This window comes from Mastacembelus armatus, chromosome 11 (genome assembly GCF_900324485.2).
Source record: "Mastacembelus armatus chromosome 11, fMasArm1.2, whole genome shotgun sequence".
Lineage (NCBI taxonomy): Eukaryota > Metazoa > Chordata > Actinopteri > Synbranchiformes > Mastacembelidae > Mastacembelus > Mastacembelus armatus.
The window spans coordinates 14,522,791-14,539,944 of NC_046643.1; the positions used below are offsets into that span (position 1 = coordinate 14,522,791).

Genomic DNA, 17,154 nt, shown 5'->3' on the forward strand with positions numbered 1-17,154 from the left:
GTACCTCTCAACATATATTTAGAGCTGGAGGAAACACTCATAACCGATAAGCATCTTTTTTTTAATGTTTAATGATTGCGTTGTAGAGTTTCTGAACTAATATCGTTAGAGAGAATGTGTATATCCTGATAAGAAATATATAGTCAAGTTCAAATACACTCCTCTAAGTGGTAATATAAAAGGATACCTTGAAACCTTAGTGCAAACTCTCACCTTGAAGTCCACACGGATCTTGTACTTGTTCTGCAACAGGCCCTTTTGGGGAAATCCATTAGTTAACCCCGTCAGGGTGTTCACTGATGCACACTCTGCAGGAGTCTGGGAATGAAGGACATATTGTGGGTCAGTTGTTGGACAGTTTTGCAGCACTGTCTCTTTTAAAAGAGCGTCCTTCTCCTCTTCAAGGTGATCTCCTTGTTTGGCCTCCTGCTCCTCTTGGGTGCCCTCCTGTACCTCTGTGTCTGGATCCAGAGTCTGAGGAGGCACTTGGACAGTTTTATTTTTGTTAGCTCTGCATGCCGTCAACACATCTGGACGTTGCATTTCAGAATTTGGATGGCCCTGAAAACACACCTTTGGCGAAATCTTTATCAGAGCTGAATGCAGTACAGGCTGTGGATGTTGTTGAGATGATGTCGAAATACATTTGTGCAAATTCAGTGCTGACAGCACCACAGACTGGGGCAAACGGTGCAAACGTACAAGCAGAGATTTCTGTGGCGAGTCTGTTATGGGATGTGGTGAAAGTGAAGAAGCAGGCTGCGTTTCAGGCTGGGACAATTCTGGAGCGCACTGTGTTGTGGAGTGAGATGAATGTGAAATAGCGGGCTGTTTTACAGGCTGCATCAGTTTTGGACACAACATTGCAGTACACTTATCCAGATACTTGGGCAACTGCTGCAGTAATGAGTGTGGAGACTGGAGGATAGAATCAGGCAGACGGTGTAAGTGTATTTGTAGCTGCTGCTGCAGCTTCGGCATTGGGCTCCTGGGTGGGCTGGTTTCAGGTAAAGTTTCTCTGGGCTCCGTCAGTTCCTTGTTGTCCTGTTCCTGTGAAGGAGGGGACTGCCTAAGCCAACCAGCAAGACAGGTTCCAAAGTCAAACCAATACTAGTGACATGCAGAGGCGGCGACTGGCAACAGCCAAAGTGTCAGAAGGAAGAAGCACTATGACTTCAAGAATCATATGTTAGCCAGAAATAATAAGCAAGAAAAGGTAAAGGAAAATTTAGCAAAGGCATTTAGTAGATAGACAGATGTGCAGTGAGGTGTGAAAATACACAGAGCAAAGTATTCATGTCTCCAGTGCAAAGACTGCTAGTTAATAGCGAAAACAAAACCAAGGGCTAGTTAGTTGTTTAGGCTTATTTAGAAACTGAGCTGCTAAAAAAAAAATAACGCAATCATTTCTCATGTTTAGCTGAGAAACACGGTCACATTATATCTAAACTGTGCAGTGAAGCGAGGCTGATAGCACAAGCAAACTATAACTAGATGAGCATGATGACATTTTCAAAAATGATACATTAACACCTCCCCATTACAAAAGCTGGAAATGCATATGAAGTTGATAATTAGAACAGATGCTGCACTGATGGAAACTCACAGAATGAGTTCACAGTGAGAAGCATGGTGTCCTCTCAGTTTGTTTTAGAAAAGGGGGTTTGTTCAGTTCCCTGTGCAATAGTATGCAGCCCCTACTCATCTTTAATAACATATATGGTATAATAGTGTTTTGTTATAGGGCTATAAAGGATATGTGTAACTTCTTGTTTCAAAAACATGCACATACATCATGCTTAGATCAACACTGCCTTCACACTTCTGTTTGCACTGGGGACAGGTCTATTGCTAACAAAAAGGAAATGCAAGTTGTTGATAAATTCAACACTCAGAAGTGTAGATGTAGGGGAATTGCTTTTTCTCAGTCTAAAAAAAAAAAGTCAGATGACTTAAGAAATGCAAATAAAATAAAAGAATGAGTGCTAACAGACCATTCTTAAAAGACAGAACTAAAAGATAAATTTACAACTGTGCTTAATTAGATTTGCATGTGATTTGAAAAAGTAAAATGTACAGGCCACTACATTCAATAGAAGCAAAGCGTCAGGCAGTACAGCCAAAATTGAAGCAATCATCTGAGCTAAGCTTGAGACAGTATGACAGCTCTGACATTAGTGGTGTTAGAAAGTGATGGTGGACTTTAATTATTGGTGAGAATGGTAACATAATCACACTCCATAACACTACCAACAGGTTTATATTATTATCTTCATTATTTAAGTTTTGTCACTGAATTTAATTAGCAGATTTCTGGTGACATTAATGTAAAAATACAGATGGGTGACAATTTAAGGGAAAAATCTGAATTCTTATCCCCTATACTGAATGGATCTGCTGGCTCTGTTATGCTGTGGGGGTCATTTTGGTGCCATTGTTTGGGACGTCGGGGGGAAAAAGCTGATATTTTCCATATACTATTTATAAATAAGATTTTTGTTTCCTTTTGGTACTGGCTATTTTCCGAACCTTATGTTGTCCCTAGATAAGGTCCCAGGGAGAAAACAAAAACATGCCTTGAGGTAGATCAGTCAAATGTAGTATGGAAGTACTTTATGTTAATTACATATGTCACATAAAATCTGTTGAAGCATGTTTTTCTTTCCAGTGGATAATGGTGTCAAACTGCCAACTACTGTGTCAAAAAGAAACTTAACAGAAACATGCTATGTGTGCGTGGGTCTTCTACCAAAAAGAAAAATGAGCTGTATTTCAACATGAACACAGTTTGATTTGTTCATAATTTTTTTAAAGCAGGCACTTGTGTACATGCAAGGTGTTAAACATGGAGGAGAAACTTAAAATTCAGAAACAGAAGAGTTTCAGATTGGTTGATTTCAAAAGATGTTAGAATCACTCATTCCAACAGATAGGATGAAATAAGAAAAACCTGAAAGTGGATTGCAGACCCGGGCAAAGTATTATTTGGAAGCCAATGTCAAGTGTTTATTGTCTAAATCATGACTAGTCAGACTGTAAGTGAATCAAGTAATTTAAAGTAGAAAATTTGTTTATGAAATTAATTATTATAATTTCTCTCATATATTTTTGAACACAGCCTTCTTGGAAAATTAGCAGAATACTGTCATAAGAGGGGGGTGGGGAGACAATTTTCCAAATAAATCATTTGACCCAGGCCTGATTAGCAGGCACACCGAAGGTGAAGAGGGTAATCTGCTGGATGTTACCTTGTAAGCTCGAGGTCTGTTCCCGGCTCCCCTGGAAAATGGCCGACGATGCTTCGTCACCTCAGCTAGAGAATCATCAGGCATGGATCCACCATCTTGAGGTGCAGAGTCTCCAAAACAAGAGAAGGAGAATTCTGAAATCTATTGATGAGTCTCAAAAAGAACAGTCTTCTTTGTGTAAAGCATTCATAACATGGGGCAGTTAATGTCCCTTCAAGACTAATAAACACTTTTTTAAGTTGTTGTTCTTGAAACACAGATTCTAATTCTGTATGAAGCAAGCACCCTGGGGTTGATTTAAAAACTTGTTTAAGGTTATAGAGTATCTGTTCAAAAGTATGTTTCATTCTCTCATATTTACACTGTTCAGGAATCAGTTTGCAATGACTTTGCTTACACAATAGAACTAATTCATTCAAAATTGTCTTGTATGCTCTATTACACAGCACAGCCGTCAAGTAAGAACTACTCTCAAGGGACCATAGGCTGCCATTAAGTAATTGTTGGAATATTTGAGTGAATGCATAATTACATTTTCTTAATATAATGTAATGTAATGCTCTAACGTTAATAGCACAGAAAAAAGAAACTGTCTTGAAAAGCATTTTTAAAAAAATAAAGACAGAGCTTTAGTCACCTTCATTGCTATTGGCAGCTTCTTTTATCTTGACTGATGATGTATCAGTAATATCCTTTTTTTCATCTTCTCCTCCACCTCCTAATCCTTCTTCTTCTTCTTCTTCAGATTCAGATTTGAGCAGGCTGCTGTAGGAGCGTGGTGTGATGTTACGCAGGGACTGTTTCCTGACTCCAGGTTCCAAAGACAATGGTCCTTCGCCACTTCCCCCAAAACTCCAGTTCACATCGTCACTGCTTGACACGGAGCCCGAAGGTCGCCTCACTTGGACTGAGCAAAAGGAGCCTCCTAATTAATTTCGTACAAATGAAAGATATTTGGCTAAATTAGTTTTATTCCTGTTAATCTAATAAATTAACACCCTGCAAATTCATTTGGTGGAGCTGAAAAACAAATGTTCTCTCATGTCAAAATCACCATCTAATTAGAGACATACCTTTCAATGTTTTGAAGAAGCGCTCAACCTTTGCTTTCTCAATCCGCTCACACTTCTTATATCTGGAGATCAAGAAACGAATCAAATTTAATTTTATGTCCAAGGTAAAGTGCATGTGTAACCATCTATAAATGTGTTTAACTGTAAGCGTGCACTGTAAACTTATTTTTCGGCAGTAGAATAAGTCATGATGACATTTTCTGAAATATGCATTTCAGGTTTCTTGCCAAGCATCAGATGAGAAGATTGCTTATATGCTAAATATGAAACAAATGACACATAAGTACTGGAAGCACCAGCCCATGTCTATAAGAACAAATGAATTTGTGATTGGGCTGGCTTACATGCAACACTGTCGCTTGGTGTTGGGCCCTCCAAACTTGGGTTTATCGAGGCAGTTGACACACTTTGCGCAGTCCTCTTCTATCAAACAGCCTTTGCAGCGCCCACAGCGCCGGGAACGGACTCCCCCGGGTGCATACCGACTCAGTATCTTCCTCTTTCTGAACCTGTGGCCCTTCCCCCTCCCCCTCCTGCGTTGGATGTTCTCCTGAGAGACTACCCACTGAGCCCTGCCCTGATCAGAGATGTCATCGTCATCATCTGCCACATCTGCAAGCGAGTAACAAAGAGTTTGGGCAAAAGACCCACAGCAGACATTTCAAACATCATTACGTATAATTATGTGGGGGCGACATTTATGGATGCCAGAAACTCAGTTTGCAGCAGACACTACAGGTCTAACTGCTGTGATTGGAGGTGCTCATATACTCATTTACTCGTATTTCGTCCAACAAGTATTCTTGTTTTTTTTTTTACAGCCATGGGTAACTAATGGCTGCCTAGATTGCTGGACTCTAGGCTAGAAGGACTGGGCATCGGGTGACAAAATCCATTGCTGGTTGAAATTCCCCTACCTCACCTTTTCTGGATTGAAAAACATCTACAAGCAGATCTGAAATCACTTTCAGGACCTCTTGCAACCCCCAGTGGTTATCTTGTAATGCCAGATGGCAGAAAGCAACTCCACAAAGGTATTTTTAAAAAAAAAAAAAAAAGGCTCAGATGTGACGACTGTAGCAATTTTAAATTAATTATGTAGCTGGATAAACCATATGTAAGGATTTTTTTTTTTCCAACGGCACTAGATATGTTTATTAGGGGACAAAATTCAGGGCAGTGAGTCTATTTGTCAAACAGCACTTCCTCACCTCATACTGAGTGACGCTCACTCGACCAGTGTTGGGTATAGCTTTCCAACAGCGCTGGCTAATCTGTGTATGACAAAAGATATTTTTGCTGGCAAATATTTTAGTTACAACTACATTGAGCTAACAAAGCAGATCTTTGCTCAGCAGTTTAAATTTGCCTAAAGCTATAATCTCTAGAAAAGAGATGCTTTATGTATGTTTATAAATGTAGAAATTCAATATATGCCAGTTTGATTACGTTACTGAATGTTTTCAATGTAATTTGTTAGCATAGCAGCTTGGCCAAACAAACATGACCAAAATAAAAAAAAAAAGAAAAAAAAAAGATTGTCTTACCAATGCTACTGAAGCATTTTGTAGAATTTAAACTGAATGACAGTTTAACCTGCATAAAACCCTGGTTAAAAAAAATGCATCAAGTTGATCTATTGTTTTACAATTAATCTGTGAATAATGTGGGGCCATATTAACTTCAATTACACATTGGCAAAAGAAGATGCTACACACCTTCCAATATATTGTGTGTATGTAAACTTCAGAACTTGTTTAATACCACACAAAATGCAATAACATGGCCCAAAGTATTACAGCATCTTGAGAAATCAGGTATAATGCAGCCAAGAATACTTTATTGTTAAACATAATCGGACTGATACACAACACCTGAGACTGAGACCAGCATTTGAAACCCGATAGTGACATACTGGCTGATATTTTCTTTACACTGAAATCTTTTCACCACTGTGACTAGGAATCTTTAAAACCTTTTAGAAATATTTGAGGAAGCTGAATTAATGCCTTAAGCCGCCATTGGTTGAGGTCCTTCCTTTGTGTTGCATTTGGTTTGTGGACATTTCATTAAGCACATCTGTTAGAAGATTTAATTTCTTTACTTCGGGTCATTTTAAATTCTGAATGCTCTGTCATCCTACCTGTGTTTTTTCAAGCTTATTCTTTCAATCCAAAGTAAAAAGAGCACACATGACGATGACAGTGCATGTTGTATTAATTGTATGTGGAATATTTACAAAGTTGGGAAATTCCTGCAACGGCTTGGAAAAGTGCACACAAATTTTAACACTGTGAACAACATCAGCAGGAAGTTTATTTCTCCACTCTGTTTAAAAACAACAGTTGTGCTGTACCTTCTGCTGCTGGAGTAAAAGTGAGGCCCTCTCTCTCATGAAGTGGCAGGGCGCTGAGTCTAGGAATATCATCTGGCACCATGGCACGGGGCTGTCCCAAGGCCACTGCTGCAGCCCGACACACATGTTTGATCCTTGGACCGCCCACTGGTTGCTCCTGTACACACACACAAAAATACTGTGGAAATATTTGAACATAGACGAATTCTCCATAAGAAATCTAGACTGTCACTATAATGACAGTAAGATACATTGCCCATTTTAAGGTTTAAAAAGGTAAAAACAAATCCATTAATAACAACCCTTAAAGACAACACAACACAGAGTCCCTTCAGCTGTAATGTGAATACAGCATTGTATTTATTCAAATTCAGACAGTAACATAAAGACATACTGTTCAACTCTATAGTATTACCTGGGGACTAATTTCTTTGGATGAGACCCCAACTCTTCGCCTCCTCCTTCCACTTACTGGGACTGAATCTCTGGAGCCCAGCTATTGGTCCAGAAAGGAAAGATAAACAAGGTTTTAAAGTAACAGTTTCAATAACATGTTACCATACCCCTCTAAGTAAAAAGTAAAGTTACTTCCTACCTGTGACAACTTGAGCTGCTTCTGCTGGTCAATCTTGATGAGCTGGACTTTGGCTTTCTTCAGCAGATGGAGCATCCTCTTATTGGCTCCACTGAGCCCTATTCGGTGGCTGGGCCCGCTGACTTCTAAAGTCTCCTGACTGTCCCCAGTCACACTTCCTGCTTCATCTGCGCAACATGAACAAAGAAACTCTGGTTAGATTATGTACAAGCAAATGCCTGACAACACTCCTAGGACCTAAACTGGGAAACAACAAGTGTCATGGGTTTCACAACCTATTATTCACCCCGCCCCTTTTTCTGCAGACGGCCGAACAACACACACCAAAAGTAAACTAGCTGTTGTCTTCACATTTTAAGGGTTATTATTGATGACCTTGGTGTCGTTTGAAGGAAAAGCTTTCCAGTTTACTATTTCACGCTGTAAAATATGAAATATGACTCCCCTCGCCCTCGTAGATGAGCCCACTGTGTGACCACCGTGGTCAAGGAAACTTACAGTAGCGGTGGGTAGAGGTCGACCGGTATATACCGAACCTACAGTGTGATACATTGCTGGAAAGGGCTTTTTATTGACTACAAGATACGTCAGTCATCATTGCCAAACAATGTGACTGGCTGGTTCTACTGTTATTAGAAGTTGATCTACCCCACGGGTGGGATTTGCTCTGAGGGGTGATTTCTATTGGTTTTAGGCTTATTTACGTTGTAAAACGCAATTGATTCTGGTCTCATGTGACTCATGGAAATTTCCTATGTCAATCTTTATTGAATACACAGCAAAATCAACCGTAAAACGAACCGGATTAAAGCTTTTCACGAGGACGACGATGGTTTTATGAATTTACTCAGGTATAATACGTCTTTTGGACTGAAACATGGATGCACTGTTGTTCCCTGGATTCTAACGAACAAAATTACATGCAATACTTGATGTTACAAAGTAACACGTCAAAGTAACACGTCAGAAAAGGTAGGAGCGGTACCGTTTTTCCATTATTTTCACTCGTTAGACATTAAGAATTGTAGTTGCTGTGATAATTCAATCCTAAATTTCTTTATACCATTTGAATTGTGAGACGTTAAGCTTTCATTTGATATACAGTTTGTCAGACTTTATTCAAATTTGTCCAACGATCTTTGGTGACACATCTGGAAATACAATTTTTATCCCACGCCTGGGACCTGGGTAACCATTGTGTTATTAAGTTATTCCAGTCTTTCTACTCGCTTGTCTTTTTTTCTAATGTCATCTAAACTGCATAAATTAAAATATAATAATAAAAGGCTCTGCTGACTCAAAAATCCCCTTTCTTCTCAGTGAAGTGGTCAACTGTATTTCCATTAAGAACAGGTATAAATCACAGTCCTTACTATTGTTGCCAATATCTTCAGTCGGCATGTGAGATGGTGCCTCTGCATCAGTGCCCACCACAACAGCTAGCTTCCTCACGACACCAGGAGAATCCAGCTCCTCCATCATGAGCTTCGACCTCCGCCTCTTCCTTCCGTGAGAGGCCAAACGATCAGCTTGATGTGTATCCACCTGAGATTCGGACTGGCCTTTCGTTTTCTCTGCCAGATTCAAGGTCAGCTTCTTCAGGTTCTTGTATATTTCAAGGTGGCTCGTGCCTGAACTGGGGTTTTGTGAAAACTTTGTCTCAGCAGATGGGCTGTCGAAAGCAGATACAGAGTCATTGTCTAACTGTAAAGAGTTTCCGTCATAATCTGACTCATTAAGTGATGTGCTAGGTTTCCCGTCCTCTCTCTGTTGACTCTTCAGCCATGTTGACAGAGAACCCTTCGGAAAGGGAATCATGTCTTCACCCAGGAACCTCTTTGGAGTTTTAATGACACGGGAGGACCGTCCGCTCGTTACAGGGGTGGAGGAATTTTCGGAGCTCTGGTTGATTACGTCACCTGCCAGAGTGATATTCTGACCTTGCAGTTGCTGCTTGTTCCCATCCTGTGTCAGTGTGGCTGGAATGGGTTCCGGTACATATGTGTAATAAACACGCTTAGTGCGAATGCGACCGGCTTTTGGATGTGTGTTTTTTGATGGCTTTCGCCTGTGCCCATACAAGGACTTACGTTGATGTCTTCTGTATGGTCGTTTCTCAGGGGAATCTGTGGCTTTACGTTCAAGAGGCATTGCTGCCTCTTCTCCACTTTGAGCACCTGCCTCAGCTCCAGCCTCAGGAGAGGCACCCATACCTTTAGCAAGTCTCTTTCTCTGCCGTTTGTGAATGGATATAAATGACAAAGTCACTGCTCGAGATGTGCGTCTGGAGTGTGCAATTCGAACTCCCCCCATTTGTTTCAAAGACCTCTGTGGCTGGCATTGGTCTGTGTCTGAGTCTCCTGATACCTCGCTGCCTGCTTTGACCTTGGAAGCTTTTTCTGTGCCTTTCACTGCTGCCAGAGCACTCAACACCTTATCTTGCCTGGTGCCACCAGCTGAGGTAGTGGCTGTTTGGTTTTGCATGCTGCCTAAGTCTGCTGCTTCTGTGACTTTACCAATGAGGTCAGCTGCTCTCATAGTGCTCTGTCTGTCTGTGACCTGTTTGTCTTCATCACTGGGAGCTTCCTGCTTGACTTCTGCTGTGCCCTTTTTGCCCCCCTGGCCTTCTTTAAGAACCCTTGGTACAATTTTGCCAATCAAAGCTGGTTTGGGCGACTTTGATATAATTTTTCCAATTAGATGCTTTGCTGCTGGAGGATGGTCCAGAATTTGAGGAGACTTCCTTTGGCTAAGTGTTGACGACTGAGGGACAGTGCCAGAGGTTTTCTGTGGACAAACTGCTTTGGTCCCAAATCCAGTGAAATCTTTCTCCTGGTGAAAAAAAACAAAACAAAAAACATTCAATTAAGAGAAGAAAATGTCAAAGCAGTGAGACAATTCATTCCTATAATAATTAGAGATGTAATTTCTAATACAGAACAAATTTTAAATATCCCTGTGATAGAATGGCAATCTGTCCAGGGTGAACCCCGCCTCTTGTCCAATGTCAGCTGGGATTGGATCCAGTCCCCCCACATCACTGACTAAGCAGTATAGAGAACGGATTGATGGATTTTAAATATCCAGCATTTCCATAATTCAGTTTGTGAAACCACTAATGAAGATAATAAAGCAATTACCTGTTACGTATGTCCCTTTAAATAAAGACATGTTGATAACTTGCTGAAGCACAACTAAGGTTTGTGCAGCTAACCTTAAATTGCACCCAAAACTACAGGTATAACCAAAGTTAAACTTTTTTTTTTGCATTTTAAATAAATAATTCAAAAAATAATTTACCTACTTCTAGGGTCATCATTTGATTATCAGCCCTACATATACTATGGCTCAGCATCCATACACAGTTACTCCAGTGTTGCATCAGTACTGTGCCGACGCATCATAGGAAACAGATTCTGTTTTCAGTCTATGACTCAACTATGCAAAATATCTCAGCAGATTATCTACCTGTGTATCATCTCTCTGCATGAGTAATATTTAGTAAGATACAATAATTTTAACAAGACATGATAATCTGCAGTCTAATAGCAATGTAGCACTTCAGAATAAAGAATTGCTGAAAACATACTTAAGACTCTTAATGGCACAAAAGTTTAAAAAGAACCCGTGAAATACAATCAATCTTCTGCATGTTCAAATCAAGACATCAGTTTAGCTCTAAGAATCTGACATAACGACAGTGTACTACAGCAAATAAAAAACACTTAGACTTGATTTCCAATTACTCACATCTACCGTGATCACAAAACACAACTTTGTAGATTTATCAAAGATGATATTTATGTTACAGCGCTTCAAGAGTGAGTGTGTGGCACTAACTAAGAGACATGTAGCACTCCAGATGAGCAGTGCCCACAAGCATTAGTATTAGCCATGTGACTCTATTACAGTCCATGTTAAAAGGATCAGTGAAGTCCAACTGATGTCACACACTAAAATCCCTGCTCTGGACAATCAATAATATGACTAGATCCAATTTGGTATTATATCATTATCCTTCTCCCTGGCTGGCTCTAAAAGGAAACAACTTAAAAGAGGAATATTATGATACAGTATATACATATAAGTACGTACATATGTTTAGAACAATTACTACAATTTACTACAATTTTGCGACCTGACAAACTTGTCATTCATGGGGAACAACAACAAAAGCTTGCCAGTTCCAGTTTCTCAAATGTGAACATTTGTTGATTTCCTTTGTCTTATATGGTTGTAAACTGAATATCTTTTGGTTTTTGGACTGTTCACTGGGGAAAAGGCTTTTTGGATATCTCTGACAATTTGTGTTGGACGCTTTTCAAATTTTCCTCCTATTTAAGAGAAAGATTAAAAGATTTGTAGATAAGAAAAACAATAGTTAGATGCAGCCCAAAAGTTCCAATCTAAACTTTGGTACTGTACATAAACAATTTACAATAAGGTATGCAAGATATTTCTACGCTTCTGTCAATGTTGAATATTAACCTGAAAGTAAACAAAAAAATGTTTCTGGGTAGTATGACTGCCGCCTAAAGCTACATCACTCCAACATTGTGAAGACCTTCTACTGAAATCAAGCTTGTCAATTTATCATGCTTGACACTTTGCAATAACTTATCATTTGTGTCTTTAATATGTCACCAACATGACTGTTCGCAGAGCTTCTGCCGCTGCATGCAGACCTTTAACAGAGAAGCCTGCTCTGTTTGACTGTATGAATCCAATTTTTCTATTTCAATTCCAATTTTTCAACGATTCCCGTTGCATCCCACATCAAACACCGAGGATTCAGCTGACAGCAATATTATCATCAGCTACGTCTTACTTAGCAGCCTGTGGGTGTCAGCACAGAGTGGGAACTTCAACTCAATGTGGGGATAAATAAACAAAGACATGTTCTGGTCACCACAACAAAACGTACCCATGGTTGTTATCATGCCGCCAAAGTTTCCGCCTAATGTCCTTTCAAAGCAAAGGACCTCAGCTGGACAAATACTGATCTCTGTGCATGTGTGGATGTTTGAAAACATACAATTATTTAGTAATATCTGCAGAAGCAGGTAAAGGTTCACCCACCAGCTTTATCTAGAACCAAAATGTTAGCCTGCATGCAGGTGGTTATAGTTAAAATGCCTATTTACGATGAAGTTAGTGTCTGCATGCTAAGTTACCGCTAACTAGCGCCACGTTAGCTTAAATACTTTCAGCAAGTAGCAAAGCATTTGTTTTAAATGTCGTCTTCTTTTAAACGAACTGAGTTTGTACGTCCCATTGAGTGTACTGTTCTCCATCTAGCTGACATGCTATAGTTAGCTTATTCACCTCCTCACTGTCGCTGGAGTCGAAGCCCGCATCTTTCTGCCGCCTGTGCTTCTCCGTCACACCGAGCAGACGCAGCAGGGCCGGATCCTCGCTCAACGCAAGGCCGATGTTTACGGGCCTCGGCCCTCCGGCAGCCAGCTCCCCGTCTTCAGACCCCAACCTTCCGCGTCTGGTACGTTTCTCCGACCTAAGCCTACTGCGAGCTGAGCACGGCCGGCCGGGAAAGCGAGCCCGGGCCGGCGCTTGTGTGCTGAAACCCACGACAGTAGCGGGAGATGGTAGTCCGCCTCCCGATGCCGCCATTATTTACTCGAACAACACGGAGGACACCGCGGCGACGAGAAGCAAGATGGACCGCTCCGGGCAAAGGCGCGAGATAGGAAGGAACCACCGGTGCATCATGGGAAAACGAGCTTCGCTGGCCGAAGACACCCCCTGCTTCGACACAACAGGCGACTTCGCTTGTGGAAAGCTGCTGTTTAAGGCATCTCTAGGGATTTGTTCGTTTCTTTATTCGAATATTTAGACAATGATGGTATTTATATTATTTTGCAGTAGGAAATATTTTACTTTAAGTTATTATTGATCATTTATTGATGTTTATACCTTAGTAACCATACCCACAAGGCACAAATAATCCATGACCCAGCAGCAGCAAAGGAAATGTATTTTGGTCTAGTTTTCAACATTGTCTGACAATTATTTTAACAGTTGATTTATTGTGGCATATAAAATGACAGAAAACAGTAAATTAACATGTAGCAAATGACTTTTCACCCTGACAGTGTTGGATTAATATTCTGTTGGATTAGAGCTCATTTAATTGCTGTGAGATCATCATACATTATGGACTGTTGACTTTTGCATGTAAACCTCAATATGAAAAATAAGCAGCTGAAATAAATGTAGTGCAGTAAAATATACAATGTTTCACTCAGAAACGTAAGCATATGGTGGTGTAAATTGGAAATTCTCTAGGAAGTGTTAGCTCAAAAATGTACAGCACTCAAGTAAATGTTGCACACAATCATCTGTTTACATTATTATCAAGTCATTATGAACCAGCAATTTTCCTTGTGGATCCATAAAGTAGTCTGAGGCTTATACTATGCTAATATACAGTCTTTCAGTGTTAGCAGTTTAAAAAACTTATTAGACTTAATTCATTCTACTCACTATACTAGTCTTTGAAGGATAAAAACATCCTTCTAAAGAAGAATCTGTGGGTAAGAAAGCCATTTGAGATACCAGTTTTTACATTTGAAAAGATATAATACAATAAAAAATAACATTCAACTTGATAACTCGGTTCATTAGTAGCAGAATACTACTATTGACTTGTAATGTTAAAAATTATTATTAAAATTACAAATTATTTCAACAAGGAGTGACAGTAAACAGATTTTTTTTAGTACATCCACAATTACTGTTTTCTCAAGACTCTACCGTCACATGCTGGAGTGATAAAAGGCAAATTAATTTTAGCGTATTTTCATTTAGCACTTTTCTACCTTAGCAGACAAAGCCTCTAGCATAACTTAGCAGACAAAATGTGCCTCTAATTCCCCCCTCTCACACACACAAAATCAAAAAGACTATCAAAAGGCACACTGGTTAATGCCACAGTTATTTACTTCTGGAAAGAGAAACATAGGAATGCAATATTACATTACTGAAGTCTCATAATACAGAATCCTATTTGGATTTAATGCTTAGAACTCACACTCTCTCTTTGTCACTTTTATGAGTTTTCCTGAAGATAAAATAGTACAGTTATATGCAAATAGACCTTTGAGGCAGAATTAGCCAGTTACTCTAAAATTAAAATAAAACATTTCAGCTACAATTAGAGGTAATGTGAACAGCAAAAATGCCACTGTGACATGAGTTTATAGTGGACATATAGTAAATAATTATATACAGATGGGCACAAAGTGTTATTCACAAAAGGTAGGGTGTCTTTCTAAAAGCAAGGAAAAAAGGCATTCTAAAAATAACCTCCATACTTCAGCTGTGTTGCATAAACTTGCTTCTATAATCCTAATTCTATAATTTTTTCATAAAAGTCTTTGTACAGTAAGCAGAATATGGTAACAAATACAATCATTTAACTGAATGATGTAAGATTAAGTTGCAGTCTTTTCCCTATATATTATCTTTTTTCTGCTACCTCCTCCACTGCAGTGTGGGTGTACTGGTGAACCTTTAGGGCACTCTCCTGTGCAAAGCTCTTTCCACAGGTCAGGCAAGTGTATGCAGAGCAGTGAGCCCTGGCCATGTGTGCTTCGAGCTGCTCAGGCCGGGCGAATCTCTCTTCACACTCTGTGCATGCATGAGTCTTTCGAGGAGGAGGTCCATGTTTTTCCTTCTTGTGTGCCCGCAAGGCTGCAACAGATGGGAATACAAGGTCACATTCTGCTTCGGGACACGGGATCTCAAGCTGTGGTTGCAGCTTGTTGGAAGGGTATCCCTCTGCTGGAGAGTCATCATATCCCCCTGCTTCCTCTTCCTGTTTGATCCTCTTGCTATCAACCATCCCTCCCTGAGCTGTGTACTTGGGTTTGCGGCCACGCTTTTTGCCTTGTGGTTTCATGTCACAATTTTGATCAGCAGCAAATCTTTCCTGGTGTTGCAATAGGTCTTCCTCTGTCTGGAAACCACGCCCACACTTGCAGCATTGGTAAGTGTTGACATCATCAGCCACTACTGGGCCCTGGGGGTGCACTGCGATGCGATGGCTGCGAAGTCGTGAAGGACTAGGGAATAAGGCGCCACAGTCCCTGCAGGGACATCGTCGTTCTATGCACTCATGTCGTCTGTGTTTGTTCAGCTACAAGACATTGTACACGCATCAAAAAAAAATTTAGTTTGCCACTTTCAGCACAAACTATACTGTACATGCAAAAAACAGGCTTACAAATAGTTTGCTGTGCCCTTACCTCAGTAAAGGTAAAGAAGCTTTTCCTGCAATAAGAGCAGAGGAAGGCCTTCTCTTCTCTGCTGTGGGTGGCCTGGTGCTGGCTAAGGTCCTCGGAGGATGAGAAGCACTTATCGCACGTGTAGCAAGTAAACACTGTATTATTCTGTAAAATGATCAGAAAAGCGGGTAAAAACAATGAGCTTTTAACTTGACTATATTCTCCAGAAAGAAAATCTGAAAAAAAAAAAAAAAATCTTAATGACCAAACCTGAAGAGTTGCTCATCTTAACATATTTGGGTTTTGGACAACTGAATTTTAAATTAATTTTGCATTTTGAATTAGCATTTTTACTATTTTATAATTTCTACAACAATTTAGAAATTACTAAAAATGACCTTAGTCTACAGCCATAATAATTCCACTGCACATTTATTACTAGCAAGTTTTCTGGATATGCGACACAACAATGTTATTTATTTATTTTTTTTAGTCTAGTCTTCCCTACCTGCTGCAGCTGCTGTTTGTACTGGTCCCGATGACTCTTCCTTATGTGTCTTTCCTTGGCTTTAGAGTTACAGAAGGTGATGAAGCACTGAAAACACTGCAAGCTCTCATGCTGATCTGCATGCCAAGAAAATTACAATTAGATTAATGATTGCTTAAAGCTAGATAGCAGGACTGTACACGTGTAACAGCAGAGCATCACAACCGATCTACTGTGGTTGTTGTGAAACGAGACTAGCAGGAAGAAATAAATGCATGTATGAACTGTGTATGTAAATGTAAGCTTACAGGACTGCAGTGGGCGGACCACGGGCTCGGATTTGATCTCCGCTGAGGTGGACTTCATCTCACTCCCGACAATGACTTGCTCTATCTTCAACATCTCCATGCTGATTTCACATAGAGCTGTACACATAGAAACACACTGCTGCTGTATACACATTGAACATAAACCACACGTTATGCGGATGAAGCTAAGCAGACCACAGGGGATGACTGCGGTGATAAATAACACCCCGGCGTTTAATCAACCGCGTACAAAGAATCTGGCTCTTCGGCTAAGGTTAATTAATTAAAGATTGGAGACTGGGCCAATTAAAAGCAAAGTTGAAATAAACACACAACCGAAAAAGTGGCGGTCTATATAAACTTCGGCCAGAGGAACTATGAAATAAAAACACAGCGGCTATCGTCAGGCCTGAGCTAAAATGCCAGAAGGATGGGAGAAAACGAACAGTGGTCGACATGCAGAGCTAACGTTACAACTAAAACCAGGCGGGTGGACGCACATATTTATATATTCTTTTGCCTTGTGCGCATTTTTTGGTCGTGCCGAAAGTGCACGTGTGAGGGGAATACCAGTGAATTTGGAGGTGTGTATGTAAAGATTCACAAAAACGGACCCGTTTCTTACCATTTGAAGCGTCCACCGAAACGAATCCGCGGTGAATCGACCGCCTTTGTCACGTGATAGGGGAAAAGCTGCAGACCACCGCGTTCTCGCGAGATTAATTTTGTTTGGAAGGTACCATTCATTATACTGTGATCAACCTAACTATGCTGCAGGGACAGAACTTACAGTGCAGGTTTAGGTGAAACCGAACTTTATAGGATTTTGTAACTATATGGACTC

At 40.2% G+C, this 17,154-nt stretch overlaps 2 protein-coding genes across 6 annotated transcripts in view; both read right to left on the reverse strand.

Annotated features, from left to right (window-relative positions):
* The window catches only part of kmt2ba (lysine (K)-specific methyltransferase 2Ba), a 28,661-nt gene extending 15,701 nt beyond the window's left edge, over positions 1-12,960 (reverse strand). Inside the window, exons 1-11 of one of the 4 annotated variants that reach the window (XM_026299598.1) lie at positions 12,598-12,960; positions 8,646-10,104; positions 7,273-7,439; positions 7,093-7,173; positions 6,678-6,834; positions 4,666-4,933; positions 4,322-4,383; positions 3,886-4,173; positions 3,249-3,358; positions 574-1,050; positions 214-474 (exon numbers count right to left, since the gene is read on the reverse strand). In XM_026299598.1, coding sequence (XP_026155383.1) covers positions 214-474; positions 574-1,050; positions 3,249-3,358; positions 3,886-4,173; positions 4,322-4,383; positions 4,666-4,933; positions 6,678-6,834; positions 7,093-7,173; positions 7,273-7,439; positions 8,646-10,104; positions 12,598-12,900 — 3,633 coding nt within the window. In that variant the 5' untranslated portion in view covers positions 12,901-12,960. Of the gene's footprint in view, positions 1-213; positions 1,051-3,248; positions 3,359-3,885; positions 4,174-4,321; positions 4,384-4,665; positions 4,934-6,677; positions 6,835-7,092; positions 7,174-7,272; positions 7,440-8,645; positions 10,105-12,597 lie in introns of all 4 variants that reach the window. The other 3 variants (XM_026299597.1, XM_026299599.1, XM_026299596.1) reach the window with 3 other exon arrangements.
* Positions 12,961-14,045: 1,085 nt separating this feature from the next.
* On the reverse strand, positions 14,046-17,084 carry LOC113125934 (zinc finger protein 25-like). 2 transcript variants are annotated; one of them, XM_026299614.1, is made up of 5 exons: positions 16,936-17,076; positions 16,311-16,427; positions 16,024-16,139; positions 15,537-15,680; positions 14,046-15,427 (listed from the first exon to the last, which is right to left on the reverse strand). In XM_026299614.1, the coding sequence occupies exons 2-5, from the start codon at positions 16,408-16,410 to the stop codon at positions 14,750-14,752; spliced, it is 1,038 nt and encodes a 345-aa protein (XP_026155399.1). In that variant the 5' UTR covers positions 16,411-16,427; positions 16,936-17,076; the 3' UTR covers positions 14,046-14,749. The 2 variants fall into 2 exon arrangements, with proteins under 2 accessions (XP_026155399.1, XP_026155398.1); XM_026299613.1 differs by having other exon boundaries at positions 16,311-17,084.
* Positions 17,085-17,154: the final 70 nt, after the last annotated feature.

Excerpts from the sequence above, each read along its gene's own strand:
- LOC113125934 (XM_026299613.1), bottom strand. The coding sequence starts at position 16,464 with ATGTGTATACAGCAGCAGTGTGTTTCTATGTGTACAGCTCTATGTGAA. Across the intron at positions 16,140-16,310 it reads GGTCCGCCCACTGCAGTCCT|ATCAGCATGAGAGCTTGCAG; the intron begins GTAAGCTTACAT and ends CTTGGCATGCAG. Across the intron at positions 15,428-15,536 it reads GCTTCTTTACCTTTACTGAG|CTGAACAAACACAGACGACA; the intron begins GTAAGGGCACAG and ends AATGTCTTGTAG.